This window comes from Nothobranchius furzeri, chromosome 14 (genome assembly GCF_043380555.1).
Source record: "Nothobranchius furzeri strain GRZ-AD chromosome 14, NfurGRZ-RIMD1, whole genome shotgun sequence".
In the NCBI taxonomy this organism is placed as follows: domain Eukaryota; kingdom Metazoa; phylum Chordata; class Actinopteri; order Cyprinodontiformes; family Nothobranchiidae; genus Nothobranchius; species Nothobranchius furzeri.
The window spans coordinates 37,022,950-37,040,551 of record NC_091754.1 but is presented as its reverse complement, the minus strand read 5'-3'; the positions used below and the strand labels follow the sequence as shown (position 1 = coordinate 37,040,551).

Genomic DNA, 17,602 nt, shown 5'->3' with positions numbered 1-17,602 from the left:
GAACCTCCAGAGTATGCTAGCTGAAAAACAGCGAAATGGAAGGCTGATCGAGGAAGACGACACTCGCACCGATTCTGGGGAAGATGGGGAGGAGACCCCGCCCCCCTCTGCTGATGACAACAGACAGTGGGAAGGGGGGAAACACCATGACTCTCTGGACGGACGCACGCCGCAGGGGAGAGATGAAGCTTATCTGTTCCAACCTTCGGCCCCGTTCCCTACACACACTATAGGGCATTCAGGACCACCTAGGGGCCGAGGGCAGTTCGCCCTCGAACCCCAGGTTGGACCACCACCCTCATCTTCACGGCCTTCTCAATCAGTGAGAAGTCAACCAGCTGAGCGGCACCTCTATTTAGACCGCTCCCCCAGTCCACGAAGGGTGCAAGGTGCCGATTGGGGTTATGCACCCCAACCTGCACCTCAACCATCCACCCATCCTAGCTACTCCGGTACTCGGCATGCCGATAACCAGCTGCAGGACAAAGCATCATACGCCAGTCCGTACCCGGACAGAGCGTATTACGCAGAAGCCCCAGTTGAAAGACGCAGGCTGCACTACGCAGACGTGCTCCGGGAGGAGGACCTCCCAAGACACCCACGTGACGTGCCAGCAGCCCGCCACAACATGCCGGACCCTGATTTGGGCCCCAGGAGTCAACATTGGGAGCCCAGAGCACACCAGCGATATCCGGCGCACTCTGAGACAGACCGTGGGTCAGAGTCAGAGGATGACGCGCCGTACCGTGAGTCAGGGCTCCGTGTACGTCAAATTGAATCGCTAGCTAAAGACATAGAACGCTTTGATCCTAACACCAATGAATCCAACGTTGACGATTATCTCAGGGAGATAGAACGTTGTCTGCTTGATCTTCCAGCACCCTCTTCAAGGGAAAAGCTCAAGCTAATTTGGAAAACCACATCTAGAACGGTGCACGGTTTCATGGAAACTCTACCACCTGACATTCGAGATCGGTACTCCTCGCTCTGCCGAGCGTTGAGGGATGAATACGCCACTTATGCAGACTCTGCGTCAGCTACAATGGGGGCCTTCTCCATCAAACACGGGAGGAACGAACCCCCTAGAGAGTATTATCGCAGACTCAAAAGTGCTTATTTCCAAGGTCGAAACGGCCCTGGGCTCGAGGAAGACCCTGCCTTCAGATCCCTGTTCATTCACAACCTGCACGAGTGTGTTCGATCCGAAGTCTCAATGTATTGTCGGATGAAAAAACTGACAACTCAGGAGATTAGGAGATACGCTCAACAGGCTTGGGAAGCCGGCGGAAAGCCCCAAAAGCCTGACGCACATCACCGCGTCATGCACCTAGCTCCCGACGCCGAGCCGCGTTTGGAGCTCGAAGGAACAGAAGCTCCACCCACTAAGCCAAAATCTGCTAAACCTAGACCTGCTAAACCGCGAGAGCAGTCCCAATCTCCTCAACAGGGGAAGGGGGGTGCTGATTGGCTGCCTAGGTCTGGACAATCAGACAGGAAGTGGCCCAACCAAAACCAACGGCAAGCTGGTCGGAACAGTGGAAGGTTTAAGGAGCGCCGCCCACAGGTAGGTCCCGAACACAAGTCCGCAGGTGAGTACTTGACCAAAGCCGACCTCCAGGAGATGCTTCAGCAGTTCCTAGCTAAACAGAAGGAACAGCTGAGATCTGCAGATGAGACCCCTGCACCAAAGTCCGCTTCTAAGAAGCCAGACCCAGAGCCAACGTCCGCATGACTAGGCGTGGCTCAACCTCCCAGCGTGGCCAGGACCTACCTGATCAGCTGGGGGAACACTACTGGTAGATCACAGGAGTCTCCTGAAATCTACCCCCCAGAGAAACCTGATACTAAATTTCTGAAGTTCCTTGGTGACTTAACAAACCATGATCATGCTCGCCGTTTGTACTGTAGCACCAACGTAGGTGGATGCATACAGGTTGATGCTCTGCTGGATACCGGCTCAGAAATCACCCTGATGTGCTCCACGCTGTTCCATCGCGTGTCTGACACCATGCGGTCACTCGGGAAACCAGTCCAGGTAGAGCCCTGTGACCTGAAAATCACCAGCTACACCCAGACCCGGGAGTGTATCACTCACCGGGCGTGGCTGGATATCACCTTCCAAGACATGACTCTGGTTCACCCGTTTTATGTCTGCCAGCTAGACACTGAACCACTTCTCATTGGTCAGGACCTGCTTGAACGTCTAGCTCCCCTCATCGATTGCCAGAAGGGTCAACTGTGGGCCCAGGTGGAAACACCTAAGCCCTGGAACCCGGATAGCAGCCGACCATCCTCCATTCTTGAAGTCAGCCTAAGTGAGCCGCAAAACCCTTGTTCCAAGGTCATGCCCCTCCCTACAGCTCCCACAGACGATGTCCGCCTGCAAAGGCATGAAACCGCTCCTGGAACTCCGTTCCGCACACATTCATCTTTTCTCTGCTCGCTGAAGAACGTCAGCCTGCAGCCATATGCACCACACATAGTTGGTGGTCTTACCATCAACTGCACCCACATCTCAGATGCTCGCCTTGCTCTTTGGTCTGAAAAGTCAGCCATCAGCCAGCAGACGTTTGAACACCTGCGTCAGAAGGACCCCCTTCTGGTCAGTGTGACACGTAGCCATCGGCTCTTGTCACCTACTTGGCCGCAGAGGCTCCTGAAAGCGCCAGAGGTCTGCTCTCTGACTATCCAACTTGGAGCAAGACAGCTCACACATACATTCAGCATCATACCACAGCTTGATCCACCTGCACTCATTGGAGCAGATCTGCTGGTTCGACTAGGTGCCCAGCTGGACACTTGCAATCAAGTCCTTTGGGCCCGGGCCACACCTTCCTCTGAGCCTCGCTCAGAAGGCCGTGAACACTTGCTGTCCGGACAGACCATTCCACAGGCCTGCCGTGCAGTGGTTGAGGCCAGCACGGTTCTGCCCCCACTGGTCAAAGGAGTGCCTGTTCGTCTAACTCTGATGAAGCATCAGAAGCTGCCAGGCACACAGGCCTTCTTCCAGCCATCACCACACTTCTTGGAGCTCAACTTAGCCGTCTGTGGCACGCCACTCTTGGAGCTGAACAACCGTTCTGCCTACTTGTTGGTCGAAAATCCGACCCGGAGTCCTATCCACATGCCGGCAGGAAAGCCCTTGGGCATGCTGATAGATAGCTCATTCCATGACTTCGAACTTTCAGTCCCCGTGATCGGACAACTTCCGTTGTTCTTGAACGACAGACAGGTTGGTGTAGACACATTCAGTACTTTCCCTTCACAAATGATTACCATCAAGCGGCATGAAGCCCTTCCTGAGGAACCCATTTGCAGTGCAACCTTAGATACTGACGGCGGTCAGTGTCTAACGGTTTTTGCAATAAATACTCAACCCTCTGAGTCACCGGTTGAAAGCCCGGAACATCAGAGACCCTCCTCCTCTGAACCTTATGACGGCTTCGAGGCCGAAGTCAGCCAGCAGCGTGACAAAGCGGATGCGCTGGAGTCAGAGGAGCAGAGAGCAGAGCTTAGAAGCCTGTTCTATGAGTTTCAGTCCGTCTTATCCAGGGACTCCCTGGACTGTGGACTCACAAACCTGCATACGGTTCGCATTCCAACGAACCCGAATGCCCCTCCTACTTTTGTACGTCAGTACAAGATTCCCCTCGCTGCTTATGAGTCGATCCAAGAGATCCTCGATCAGCTGAAGGAGAAAAACATCATCAGAGAGTGTAACTCCACTTACAACTCTCCCATCTGGCCGGTTCTGAAACCGACTGGGAAATGGCGTCTCACCATAGACTATCGTGCACTGAACAAACAAGTACCTCTCTCCAGATGGCCTATGATCCATTTAGATCAAGAGCTAGCCAGAGTCAGAGATGCTCGTTTCTTCTCTACGGTTGACGTAGCCAACGGCTTCTGGACCATGAAGGTTGAGCCGGCGGTCCAGTATAAACTGGCTTTCTCCTTTGGAAATCGCCAATATACTTGGAACCGCTGCCCCTTTGGCTACTCTAACTCACCTGCCGAGTTCAACATCTTCCTCCACAAAGCCATGTCAGATGCTGCTTCCAGAGGGAACCTCATATATGTCGATGACATCTTGATGAGGAGTCGAACCTTCGAGGAGCACCTGGCCGAACTCCGTCACGTGCTGCAACAGCTCGCTGACGCCGGAGCTAAATTGGCGATTCTCAAGGGACAGTGGTGTCGAACCAAAGTGGAGTATGTTGGACTGCTGGTTGGCCCTAATGGAGTCGAGCCCCAAGCGGGACGCATTAGAGCCATTCAGGACATCAAAGCCCCAGCTAATCTGACCGAACTCAGGAGCTTCCTCGGAGTCTGCAACTACTCCAGGCAGTTCATTGAGGAGTACGCTGAAATAGCGAGGCCCCTCACTGAGCTGCTTCAGAACGACACACCTTTCGTGTGGGACAGACCCCAAGAACACTCCTTCCAGTTCCTAAAACAGAAGTTGGCGTCCGCACCCTGTCTGGCTTACCCAGACAAGGATAAAGAGTTCTACATAGAGGCTACTTTCTCCTCTCACTGCCTGAGCGCTGCTTTGAAGCAGAAACACGATCAGGACATGAGAGTTGTGGCATACGCCAGCAAGCCTCTGAGCAAGGTGGAACTCCAGTTCTCAGACTGCGAGAGAGCTCTCCTCTCTACAGTCTGGGCCGTCGAACACTTTCGTAGTTACATCGGTGGACAGAAAGTGATCATTAAAACGTGTCATCAGCCTGTTACCTTCCTAAACAGCCAGCGTCTGCGCGAAGGAAGAGTGTCAAACAGCCGCATTGCGACGTGGATGATGGTGCTCCAAGGATATAATATTGAGGTCAAGTATGGTCAGAACACCAAGCTAGCGCTAGGACAAGGGCTAGCAGGCTGCCAGCACTGTGACTCTGACTCCGTCATGGGCCCCCTGGACACACCTGCCGCAGTCTACCCAACCGCATCCAATCATCGCTACTTTGATGAGAATGTTTGCCAAGGGCTTCCGAAAGTTTACACTGACGGATGTGCCTATCTTCACGAAGGCCAGCTCCGTGCTGGGGTTGGAGTCGTTTGGGTGGACTGTGACACTAAGCAACCAAATCACTACCGGTTGGGCCAAAAGTCTAGTCAGTACGCCGAAATTGCTGCAGTGTTGATAACCCTCCAGCAGGCGGCAGCCTTGGACATCACTCAAATCGTCCTTTGCTCTGATTCAAACTACGCTAGACACAGCTTCATCTCTCACTTCCCCATGTGGAAGGAGAACAACATGAAAAATGCCAGGAACAGAGACGTGAAACACTCGGAGTTATTCCTAGCGTGTGATCTGCTCACCACTGAGAAAGGCATAATGGTCTACTGGAAAAAGGTCAAAGGTCACTCCAGGACCATAGGTCCGGAGAAAGATGGTAATGACGAAGCTGACCGCCTTGCTAAGCTCGGTGCTGACCAGGGAACCTGTTGGGAATTCAAAGACGAGTGGCTTCCTCCCAAGGCCGTTCACGAGGTCTGTGCGATTACTCGTCGCCATGCTAAACAGGCAGACGAACCTCAGAACATTGGGGTACCCGTGTTTCTAGGCAGACAACCACAGGACGCGGACCTAGTCACCATGCAGGAACAAGATCCTGACCTGAAGCTCATCCGCGAGCTTCTCCAAAAGGGGCCGATGTCCAAACAACCGTCACCACCTACTGGCGCAAGTCGAGATTTGGTAACCCTGCATCGTCAGCTCGCGCATCTGAAACTACAAAACGATTTGTTAGTTTACATACGTGACGATCACAGCCCGCCGCGCTGGGTTGTTCCACTCGACCACAGAGGAGTGATGCTTGCCTACGCCCACGACACTCCGGTTGGAGGTCACCGCGGAACAAAAGCTACCCTCGCGTCACTGACAGAAGTAGCATATTGGCCATCGATGTCCAAGGATGTACACAGCTATGTCCAAGGCTGCCTCATTTGTGCCCATTTTCAACCCTCCCAGCCGCTTGCTAGAGCACCACTGCAACGCAGGGGAATAACCTTCCCTTGGTCCCACCTGCAGATCGACTGGGTTGGACCGGTTCCCAAATCGGCAAGAGGAAACAAATATATGCTAACTGTAACTTGCAGTTTCACAAAGTGGGTGGAATGCCTTCCAGCGCCAAACGATACAGCCGTCACAACCGCTGTACTGCTGATTAACCACGTTTTCAGTCGATGGGGACTTCCACTCTGCATTGACTCTGACCGGGGAACTCATTTCACATCCAGTGTAATGACGTCCCTGTTTGAACTTCTGGGAGTGGAAGTGAGATTCCACCTCCCCTATCACCCACAGTCATCCGGACAGGTCGAACGGATGAACCGCACGGTCGTCTCCATGCTCAAAAAGTACGTCTGCTCCACTGGGAAGGACTGGGACGTCAAGCTCCCTCTGGTCCTGATGGCCATACGGTCCACTCCACAGCGATCCACTGGGGTTACGCCCTTTGAGATGATGACCGGCAGACTGATGACTCTACCACTGCACCTCCTGTATCACCCAGAGGATGTCAGTGTTGCCACTCCCTATACCGCTCATCAGTATGTGGCAGACTTGAAAACACACCTCAGAGCTACGTTCGCGCACGCTCAGAAGAAACTGGAGACCAACGTAGAAGGCGCTAAGGCCTACTACGACCAAAAGACAACCAGCCGCGAATACGAGGTGGGTGACAAAGTATTCTACTTTCGGTTCGCCCAACCGGCACGCAAAGCTAAGAAGTTCCTGCCCTGCTGGTCAGGACCATTTGAGATCGTGGCAAAACTCTCTCCAGTTGCATACAGGTTACGCATCACCAAAGCGAGACAGGAGCCTGTCTACAAATGGGTGCATGCAAACCAAATCAAACCCTACGTCAAACCATCCCCGCGGGTACAGAGACCAGACTCCCCGCAGGAGGTAGACGTAGTCTCGACATAGTTCTATGCATGGAAATGGAAAGGGGGGGAAAGTGCACGTTTAACCCACTAACATGTACTAACCGACAAAGAACCAAGCCCCCCCCCCCCCCCCCCCCCGCCGTCACTTTCACTAACCAAGAGAAACTCCTTCCTAGACCGCTAACAGGATGTACCTACTAAAACCTTACAGAGTACTCTGGTACCTATACTAGGCTCTGATTAATGAATCTCTACGTGCAATCAAGACTTTGTCTGAAACCATACATCAGGATATTGTGTACACATGAGTGGTGAGAGATTTGATGCAGGACCTGCTCAGGGAAGTAAGTTCCACGCTGGACAGCTTGGTTGAAAGTCGTATTTCCCCGTACTTGGTACCACTGGACCTGCTCAAAGTTAGCTTGACAGCTGCTACCCCTCTACTGTGCACCTTTCACAAATCCACCTAGCGTACAGCCTAGGTAGTGCAATTCCCATTCACGTTGATGCAGAAAATTAGAACTCGGTTTCCTGTTACATGTTCCCATAATTGTGACACCTCACATCTATAGGTTTAAGTCGATGCTGAACATTGGTATTTGAAAGGACGGTAGGCATTTCCACTTTGAACTAGAAACCTGACACTCCATCACCTCAACCTCGAACAGCATGACTCAGAGATTGAGATCATGGACGCTTTCCGGGGTTGTAACTTTGCCTTCGATTTAGAAATTGACCAACAATTACTGATTGAAGGAACCAAATTTGCTAAGTTCACACAAAACCCGCGTGAACTTACTTTGACGCCCAAGACGCTACATTGACACAGATTATACGACTTTAATCTGCACATTGGTCGCCCTGGGGATGGGATGGCTCATCACGGCCGTGATAGCTTATTCCGTCTACAGGCGTGTTAATAAACTCCAAGATAAGATGCACTTGCTCACCTACGGTGTGCCTCGTAACCGCGTTCGGGGAGACTCCAAGCGTGAATGTACCACACCTGTCTAAAGGGGGTGAGCAACATTTTCTTTGTTATTCTGTAAACCTAAGAGTAGTTCTGAATTTAGTCTACCTCACATTTTTATCTGAGTGTTGCAGTATGTCACATTCTTTATAAGCTACACACTGACTGTATGACCTAAGAATGTATTTTATGAGACCTCAAGGTTGCTATGAATTTTCTTGGATGTTATATGTTTTTTTTTTGGGGTTTTCTGTATTTTTGTTTCTTACTTGGTCACATATTAACTAGTGGTTATGTGCCGGCCCAGCTCAGTCTGTCAATGACTCTGTCTGACGCACCAGCACATTGTAGTACCTCTTAGTTTTATGGTCCTTGTTTTAGCCCAAAGACTGTCCTGATCCACCCTTTGGACCAAAAAGGGGGGAATCTTGGGACCACATAGGTCAATGCGCGTTTGCGAACTATGGACCTCGTACATCACCGCGTGCTCCATAAACTGAACTGTATGGCCGGCGGTGAGATGCCTTTGTGTCCACTCGTGGAGTTAACCGCCCACCGACCTTCCTCCTTCTACACTACTACCTCTCGCATGGACGACATCATCATTGCGTACCACCTGCGTGAGTGGCTTCTTCTCGTTATGCGCGTTGGGGACTATCCCGTTTCCTATCCTCTTTTGTTTTGTGCCTGACCAGGATCCAAGACAAAGACAAAGACCAGGATCCAAGACAAAGACAAAGACCAAAGGCGCCAGGATCCAAGACAAAGACCAAAGACAAAGGCGTCCAAGGAGACCAACGTCCTAAGGGACAAACCCACCTGTGCTTCCGACAATCAAGTCGACATACGTTCATGAGGAACAAACCCATCTGTGCTTCCGACGATCGAGCTTTGGGCGCGATCCCCGAAACCAAAAGGGGGAATGTTGAGGGTCTGACCTCATGAGGAAATTACTATGCAGTGATTTTCTCCAAAATGACTGTGCTTAAATTGCTCTGAAAAGCAAATAATCACATCAGCGCCAAGAAACTTCATTTCCCATGATGCTTTGCACACGGAAGCATTGGGTGATGTCACCGCCTAGTACCAGAAACACGTTCTGCGCATGTGCGGGAAGCCGTGGAGCTTTTCCCGCGAACTAAGACCATAAATCTTCAGCAGAGACAAAGAAACCTCGTTCTTTTGCCCAGGATACCTGGCGGTGAGGACACGCTTGTCGAACGCTCCGACTTCTTTGAGCACGCGGAAGCTCTAAGAGCCAAGTTGAGCCCACGGGACCGCTGATCTGCTCGTTTCTGCTCCCCTCCAGCTGATGTTTGAGGACACAGAACCAGCGGAGGGAAACAACAACTCCATCCAGCTCTCAGAAACGCTGTAAGTTGTCAAACTCAGCCCAAAAGGAACTTCGTTTTCTTTGTGTCCAGCCGTGGAGAAACACTCGTGGAGCCAAACAACGGAGAAAGCATCAAACCGGCGGATGACGCTGAAAACTGCGGAGAAACACGGAGAACCGTCAAATCAAAAGGGGGAGGGACGCCTCGCTCTTTTGGTGATCAGAAAACTCATTTTTCTCTCATTCTTTTCTTCTCCCGTTTCCTCTATAGTCCAGAATAAGCAATAAAACCGCGCTATTGCTTAAAAAAAGTAGCTTCGTGTTTTCCTCTTTCGTTCCAAATTCGTCCTTCGGGTCATTTTGAAAGAATAAACTGCTTATTAATCATTGTTTGGTATCTTTAAATGTTCGGCCATGGCCAGGCTGATAAACTAAGGATATTAACTCGTGATTAATCTTTTGTGTTGTTGCATGATCCTTTGAAATGTTTTGAGTGATTTAAGGTTAAGTTACTACTGATTCTAAGTGCTTTGGAAGTTAAAGTGCAAGTTGCCACCCACACTTTAGCCAGACAAAGGAGTCAGCCATCTTGTATTCAAGACTCCATTTTGAATCCATACACACGCACACACACTACTCCTTTGTGAGAACAAAGGACCCCATTCATACATCCTACATACACACAAAACACCTTGAACATTATTTTGAATATACATCCTTTTATTATATCACATGGTTATTATTCATTTATGCCACTGTTTATTCATTTGACAAATTGTTAATTAAACGTTATAAAATTCAGATTTTCGTCTCCAGTAGCTTTGTTGTGTCGAAGAGAAGTCTCTGCTCCAAGGATTCTACGAACTTCAAGAAAGACTGATAAGAGTTTTGGATTCAATTTTTCCCCGGTTAAAGGGGAATGGTGCCCCGTATATCTAAGAATATCTTAATTAATTAATAAATCAGTAAATATTCCCATATTTACAGAATTTATTGAAGAATCCAAAAGTAAGTTGAAGCTTACTAATTGTTCGCTCCTAATAACCCCAACACCTCTTACATCAGGAAGAACCCGCGTGTTTCGAGCGTTATCCGTTCTTTCATAATCCGTTGTTGAATTGTGATCGGCAGAAGCTTTTCCGGTTCACGCCTCACTTTTTTTACGGCAGCGGCCCAAAACGATCTCCTAACACGTGGATGTTCTGCTTCCTGATCACGTGACGTGTGACGTACGCGGACGAAGATCGGCTTTAGAGCTGTTTGTTCTCACGGTGCGGGGGCTCGTCCGACGCTCACACAGTAAAAACATGTAAATGACGACTTTAGTCGTCATTGGCAGTGAACGAGTTAAACAAGTGGACCAGACCTTTAAACTGTAGCCAGCAGCAGCTGAAGTACAAACAGGAGCAGCGGTTTACCTCCTTAAAGTCTTTGACGGTTTTGAAGTAGAGTCTCCGCTCGTCGAGCAGCTCCAGGTATTCATCGTTCAGCTGATCTCTTCTCATTTTATTCTCCTGCTTCTTCTTCTCCATCTGAACAAGGAGACGAAGAGGAGCAGTAAAAACGTCAGCATCACGATGCTGCAGCACCGGATCATCTAAATAACACTGATGAGTTGCTGTTGAGTGTCTGATCTTCTCACTGGAACAAGAAAAAGCTGCAGCCACTGACGTGTGAGAGTAACCCTAACCCACAGAAGTCAACAATAACACCTTTCTAGTTGTATGATGAACAAAAACCATGATTTTCATTTGTGTGTTTGTTGCAGCTAACTCAGTCAGCAGCAGTGACCTTGATGCGACTCTGTTTGATTCCCTCCACGATTTGCTCCATCTGTCTGAGGAACTGCTCCTTGGCTGCAGCAGACGACATGGCTCTGGAGCAGAGCAGAGCAGAGCTCGTCAGAAACAAGGAACCATCCGTTTTTTACCACACACGGTTTCTCTATACTCACTGTTGGAAGTTGTCATGGATAGAATTCAGCAGAGTCACCTGGAGAAGTGAAGATGTTTCCCCAATATTAATATTTAGAGCAAAAACACCACAATACATTTAAAAACGCCAGCTTCTTCTTTAAATCTGCTATTATTCTGTTGTGTTGGAAGATGCCTGCAGATATCACTCGCCTCCTTCTCAAGGTAAACCTTCTTATCATCCAGCGTGTTGTACAGAGTGAAGAACTGCTTGGTCTCTTTGTGTGTAGCGGACACTGGAACCACAACAAGAATGAACGAGAGAGAGAGAGAGAGAGAGAGAGCGTGCACACACACGCACACACACGCACGCGCGCACACACACACACACACAAACCCACCCACCTTGGCTGTAGAGTTCAATGAATCTCTTCTGGTACTGAGTCAACTCAGCCCGACTCGGCACCTCGTCTATTTTTCTCTGTAGAATGGCGATCTCACGGTTTCTTCGAGCCTAGGCAGAGTTACAGGGATCCCAGATCAGTTTACTGAAGAACGAGTTTATAAAAACCCAGAGACGCGTCCTCCTCCATCTGTGACCCAGTAGCCACCTCAGGGTGGCGCCAACAGCAGGCTGAGTATAATTTAGTGTCTCCAAAAACACAAAAGCGCTGCCGGTGCATCCCGGGTGTTTACGGCGGATCCCCTAAGAGAAGCAACTGTGCCTCTCCTCTTTGCATAATCAAGCCACGTGTAGAGACGTGTGGTGGGTGTGTTACTGCTCATGTATGTGAACCGTCATCATTAACGGTTTCCCATCATGCCCAGGAGGTGCTGTCACAAAGACCGATAGCTGTAGAAGTACGTAGACACCAGCCACAAACTTCCAGTCTGTTCGTTTTTGATCCATCTGGAAGTTTGTTCAGAAAAGGGCAACTGTGTGGACTTTGTGAGCGTGCATGATGCCGTCTCGGCCCAGCCGCTCCGGTCATCACAGGATCGTCGGCTAGCAGTGCCTACACCACGCTCAGGACAATCCAGACTCTTCTCATGCATCGTTCCACAAATGTGGAATGACCTACCAAGCACTACCAGAACAGCGGCTTCCTTTTCAATTTTCAAGAAACTCCTGAAGACCCTGCTCTTCAGAGAGCATCTTCTAAACTAGCACCCTCCCTGCACCTGTCCCCCCTCTCTACTGTCCACTCCTTTTTCCCTCCTCTCCATGATTGATGTCAAGTTGTTGTTGTTGTTGTTAGCCTCAAGGGCAACATGCCGAGTATCACTTGTAAGTCGCTTTGGACAAAAGCGTCTGCTAAATACATAAACATAAACAGAGTAAAACAGGGAACTGTGGGGGACGTGTTGTATTGTAACACACAGGGAGTTCTTGTTTTGGGTTCTGCTCTGCACTGATATCTGAGGTACGGTATCTACAGCTATGACCCAGTTGTCCTGCAGATTGCTCCCATCTCTGATCTTCTGTTAGACGGTTACCATGAGAAGACGGATCTTCTGCAGCTTCTCCCTGTCCGAGTTACACTGCTCCTCGATCAGCTGGCTCCTCTCCTACAGAACGGAAAATAAAAAGTGTTATGAGATGTGTGACTGAAGAGAAGAAAACCTCTCATCAGCAGAGATTTAGATGTATGTATGACTGTAGATGGAGTCATCCCTGGCTGATAAAGTGGGAGCTGGACACAAACCCTCTCGTCCTGAGTGCCCTGTCCTGATGTGGACTTTAACTCCTCTATGTTCTGCTGTAGACGAGACAGTTCCTCCTGTGGACAAACATTCACACACTGAAACTGAGATTCTATCATTATTAAATACAAGATCTAAACACAAATGGTCATGTGCTCACTCTACAATGTGTGCGAAACTCCTGCTCCTGCTGCTTCAGGTTCTCATTCATGGTCACTAGAGAGCGGAGCTTCTCCAGCAGACTGTCAAACACAGAGACAGGTCATATCTCCCTTCTGTGTCACAGCCACTCTTATGTAAGGCTGAGATCTGACTGAGCTGCAAGGAAACCGGCCCCTTTATTCAAACGTCCAACTGCAGTGGTTTTAGTTGCTATAGGTTCCTTAAACACCGCTGAAATCTGGAGCTCTGTGGCAGATGAAACGAAGAGTGTGTGATGAAGGGAACGGCTCACCCACTGTCCACCTGCTGCTCCATCTCCTCTAAAGAGTTCAGCTCTTGGTGCAGCTTCTCCGACTGCTCTGTAGCCTGGAAGCAAACGCATCACAGCCCTCTGAGAAACTGGGTTAAAACGCTACGTGTCATAAGCAACACCTAATTCCCTTTAACATCGTCACTTTTTAACTTCTCCGTGGCCTAGTGGCAGAGTGTCCGCCCTGGAACCGAGATCGAGGTTCAAATCCCGGTCAGGTCGTCCCAAAGACTTTAACAGTTGGACCCAGTGCCTCCCTGCTGGACACTCAGCTTTAAGGGGTTGGATTGGGGGGTTAAACCACCAAATAGCTCCTGAGCGCAGCTGTAGCTCACTGCTCCCCACAAGGATGGGTCAGATGTGGAGATGTAATTTCACCAGTGTGTGATGACTATTGAGACTTTAATTTTTATCCACTGATTTTAAACAAACTTAAAAAACAAGACTGGGAGGAGGACCGTTACAAGGTGACATTTAGAGTTGGTCCATTTACATGTAAACACTCCATCTCTCCACAAAGCCAGGGTCATGGTTCCTTACTGCCAAAAGCACCCAGACCAACCACCTTTCTCCAGTTTGTTACATTAACATCGTCCAACACAACCAGTCACATTCCTGTGGAGGGCTGCACAGTTTAGACTAATTGTCCCACTTAAGTTGGTGGTTAGCTTTAGTAATGTCAAAAACTAAAAGCCATGCAGGACAGTAATTTACCTTCATCAGCTTCCTCTTGGCCTCCTCACAGCCCATCTTCACCTCATCATGCTTGGCGCGGCACTGTTGGCCCAAAACACATAATTACGCATAACAGGGTGATTCCTAAAGATTTATACACCAGGCTGGAGGACGTGAAGATCTGTTCAACAAGGGAAAAACAACCATCCATCCTTTTCTCCCCTCAGACTGTGGTCACCACCAGAGACAAAGACCAAAGGACCAAAGACATGGACTAAAGGACCAGAGACATGGACCAAAGGACCAGAGACATGGATCAAAGGACCAGAGACATGGACCAAAGCACCAGAGACATGGACCAAAGGACCAGAGACATGGACCAAAGGACCAGAGACATGGACCAAAGGACCAGAGACATGGACCAAAGGACCAGAGACATGGACCAAAGGACCAGAGACATGGACCAAAGGACCAGAGAGACATGGACTAAAGGACCAAGAGACATGGACCAAAGGACCAGAGAGACATGGACCACAGGAGCAAGAGACATGGACCAAAGGAGCAAGAGACATGGAATAAAGGACCAGAGAGATGAGCACCAAGGGACCAGAGAGGGTTGGACGAGTGGACTCCTGACCACAGAGCACTGCTGACCTCTTCCAGCTGCTTGGTCTTCTGCTGCAGGTGTTTGTTGAGCGAGGTGACAGTCCTGCGGTGCTGCTGAAGAGGACCGTAGCGCTCAGACCGCTCCTCCAGGGACAGCTCTGACTGCTGCAGACAAACACACCACATCTTTAGATTACTGTCAAATAGATGAGTTAATATTTACTTCCAGCACTCACAGGACAGCAAGGCCATAATGTCTCTTATATTAGAAGAATGGTTAGCTTACCTTCTCAGCATACTCAGAGGCAATTTGTTTGATCTCCTCAGACTGCAGTCCAACTATATGACCCACGGCACTTGCAGTAAGCTTCCCCTGCACATCCAAAACATTCATCACAAGCTCTGCTTCAAACCCATCTTTTACTTCTGATGAAGTAGTTCTGTAAATATATATCAATGCAGTGATGCAGGGAGAGTCTCAGTTTGTTAGCGGTGGTTTTCGGGTCCCAGTAACCTCATGTTTGTCCTCTGGTACCAGAGTCTGGTCTTACTTTCTTATTGATCTGACACAAGCAGACAGGAACACTTGAAATGCTGCCTCAATAAGATTCACGATGTAGTTTGTTTAAAATAACTGTGAATGTGACACAAAACACTGTTCTAGGGTGTCCACGATCCTGTGCACCATAAACTACTGAATCATCTGTCCAACTGTAGTCACAGGAACATCAGGCTGCCAGGACATGGTCTTCTAGCCTTTAGCTGTTAGATGGTCTTCTAGCCTTTAGCTGTTAGATGGTCTTCTAGCCTTTAGCTGTTAGATGGTCTTCTAGCCTTTAGGAGATGGTCTTCTAGCCTTTAGCTGTTAGATGCTCTTCTAGCCTTTAGCTGTTAGATGCTCTATTAGCCTTTAGCTGTTAGATGCTCTTCTAGCCTTTAGCTGTTAGATGCTCTTCTAGCCTTTAGCTGTTAGATGGTCTTCTGGCCTTTAGCTGTTAGATGTTTTACTAGCCTTTAGCTGTTAGATGGTCTTCTAGCCTTTAGGAGATGGTCTTTTAGCCTTTAGCTGTTAGATGGTCTACTAGCCTTTAGCTGTTAGATGGTCTACTAGCCTTTAGCTGTTAGATGGTCTACTAGCCTTTAGCTGTTAGATGCTCTTCTAGCCTTTAGCTGTTAGATGCTCTTCTAGCCTTTAGCTGTTAGATGGTCTTCTAACCTTTAGCTGTTAGATGGTCTTCTAGCCTTTAGCTGTTAGATGGTCTTCTAGCCTTTAGCTGTTAGATGGTCTTCTAGCCTTTAGGAGATGGTCTTCTAGCCTTTAGCTGTTAGATGGTCTACTAGCCTTTAGCTGTTAGATGGTCTTCTAGCCTTTAGCTGTTAGATGGTCTTCTAGCCTTTAGCTGTTAGATGGTCTTCTAGCCGTTAGCTGTTAGATGATCTACTAGCCTTTAGCTGTTAGATGGTCTTCTAGCCTTTAGGAGATGGTCTTCTAGCCTTTAGCTGTTAGATGGTCTTCTAGCCTTTAGCTGTTAGATGGTCTTCTAGCCTTTAGCTGTTAGATGCTCTTCTAGCCTTTAGCTGTTAGATGGTCTTCTAGCCTTTAGCGGTTAGATGGTCTTCTAGCCTTTAGCTGTTAGATGGTCTTCTAGCCTTTAGCTGTTAGATGGTCTTCTAGCCGTTAGCTGTTAGATGATCTACTAGCCTTTAGCTGTTAGATGGTCTTCTAGCCTTTAGGAGATGGTCTTCTAGCCTTTAGCTGTTAGATGGTCTTCTAGCCTTTAGCTGTTAGATGCTCTTCTAGCCTTTAGCGGTTAGATGGTCTTCTAGCCTTTAGCGGTTAGATGGTCTACTAGCCTTTAGCTGTTAGATGCTCTTCTAGCCTTTAGCTGTTAGATGCTCTTCTAGCCTTTAGCTGTTAGATGCTCTTCTAGCCTTTAGCTGTTAGATGCTCTTCTAGCCTTTAGCTGTTAGATGCTCTTCTAGCCTTTAGGAGATGGTCTTCTAGCCTTTAGCTGTTAGATGGTCTACTAGCCTTTAGCTGTTAGATGCTCTTCTAGCCTTTAGCTGTTAGATGCTCTTCTAGCCTTTAGCTGTTAGATGCTCTTCTAGCCTTTAGCTGTTAGATGCTCTTCTAGCCTTTAGCTGTTAGATGCTCTTCTAGCCTTTAGCTGTTAGATGGTCTTCTAGCCTTTAGGAGATGGTCTTCTAGCCTTTAGTTGTTAGATGGTCTACTAGCCTTTAGCAGATGGTCTTCTAGCCTTTAGGAGATGGTCTACTAGCCTTTATCTGTTAGATGGTCTTCTAGCCTTTAGGAGATGGTCTTCTAGCCTTTAGGAGATGGTCTTCTAGCCTTTAGGAGATGGTCTTCTAGCCTTTAGCTGTTAGATGGTCTTCTAGCCTTTAGGAGATGGTCTTCTAGCCTTTAGGAGATGGTCTTCTAGCCTTTAGGAGATGGACTTCTAGCCTTTAGTTGTTAGATGGTCTACTAGCCTTTAGCTGTTAGATGGTCTTCTAGCCTTTAGGAGATGGTCTTCTAGCCTTTAGCTGTTAGATGCTTTTCTAGCCTTTAGGAGATGGTCTTCTAGCCTTTAGCTGTTAGATGGTCTTCTAGCCTTTAGCTGTTAGATGGTCTTCTAGCCTTTAGCTGTTAGATGGTCTTCTAGCCTTTAGGAGATGCTCTTCTAGCCTTTAGCTGTTAGATGCTCTTCTAGCCTTTAGCTGTTAGATGGTCTTCTAGCCTTTAGCTGTTAGATGGTCTTCTAGCCTTTAGCTGCTAGATGGTCTACTAGCCTTTAGCTGTTAGATGCTCTTCTAGCCTTTAGCTGTTAGATGGTCTACTAGCCTTTAGCTGTTAGATGGTCTACTAGCCTTTAGGAGATGGTCTTCTAGCCTTTAGCTGTTAGATGGTCTTCTAGCCTTTAGGAGATGCTCTTCTAGCCTTTAGCTGTTAGATGCTCTTCTAGCCTTTAGCTGTTAGATGCTCTTCTAGCCTTTAGCTGTTAAATGCTCTTCTAGCCTTTAGCTGTTAGATGGTC

The 17,602-nt window shown here is 48.6% G+C and overlaps 1 protein-coding gene across 2 annotated transcripts in view; it reads right to left on the bottom strand.

Annotated features, from left to right (window-relative positions):
* ccdc93 (coiled-coil domain containing 93) overlaps positions 1–17,602 on the bottom strand; it is a 45,375-nt gene that overhangs the window by 14,877 nt on the left and 12,896 nt on the right. For both annotated transcript variants that reach the window (XM_015965735.3, XM_015965736.3), the window contains 12 exons: positions 14,854–14,940; positions 14,616–14,732; positions 14,001–14,063; positions 13,269–13,342; positions 12,975–13,056; positions 12,817–12,891; positions 12,608–12,679; positions 11,516–11,624; positions 11,324–11,406; positions 11,152–11,189; positions 10,989–11,073; positions 10,616–10,729 (listed from right to left, as the gene is read on the bottom strand). In XM_015965735.3, coding sequence (XP_015821221.1) covers positions 10,616–10,729; positions 10,989–11,073; positions 11,152–11,189; positions 11,324–11,406; positions 11,516–11,624; positions 12,608–12,679; positions 12,817–12,891; positions 12,975–13,056; positions 13,269–13,342; positions 14,001–14,063; positions 14,616–14,732; positions 14,854–14,940 — 999 coding nt within the window. The remainder of the gene's footprint in view (positions 1–10,615; positions 10,730–10,988; positions 11,074–11,151; positions 11,190–11,323; positions 11,407–11,515; positions 11,625–12,607; positions 12,680–12,816; positions 12,892–12,974; positions 13,057–13,268; positions 13,343–14,000; positions 14,064–14,615; positions 14,733–14,853; positions 14,941–17,602) is intronic.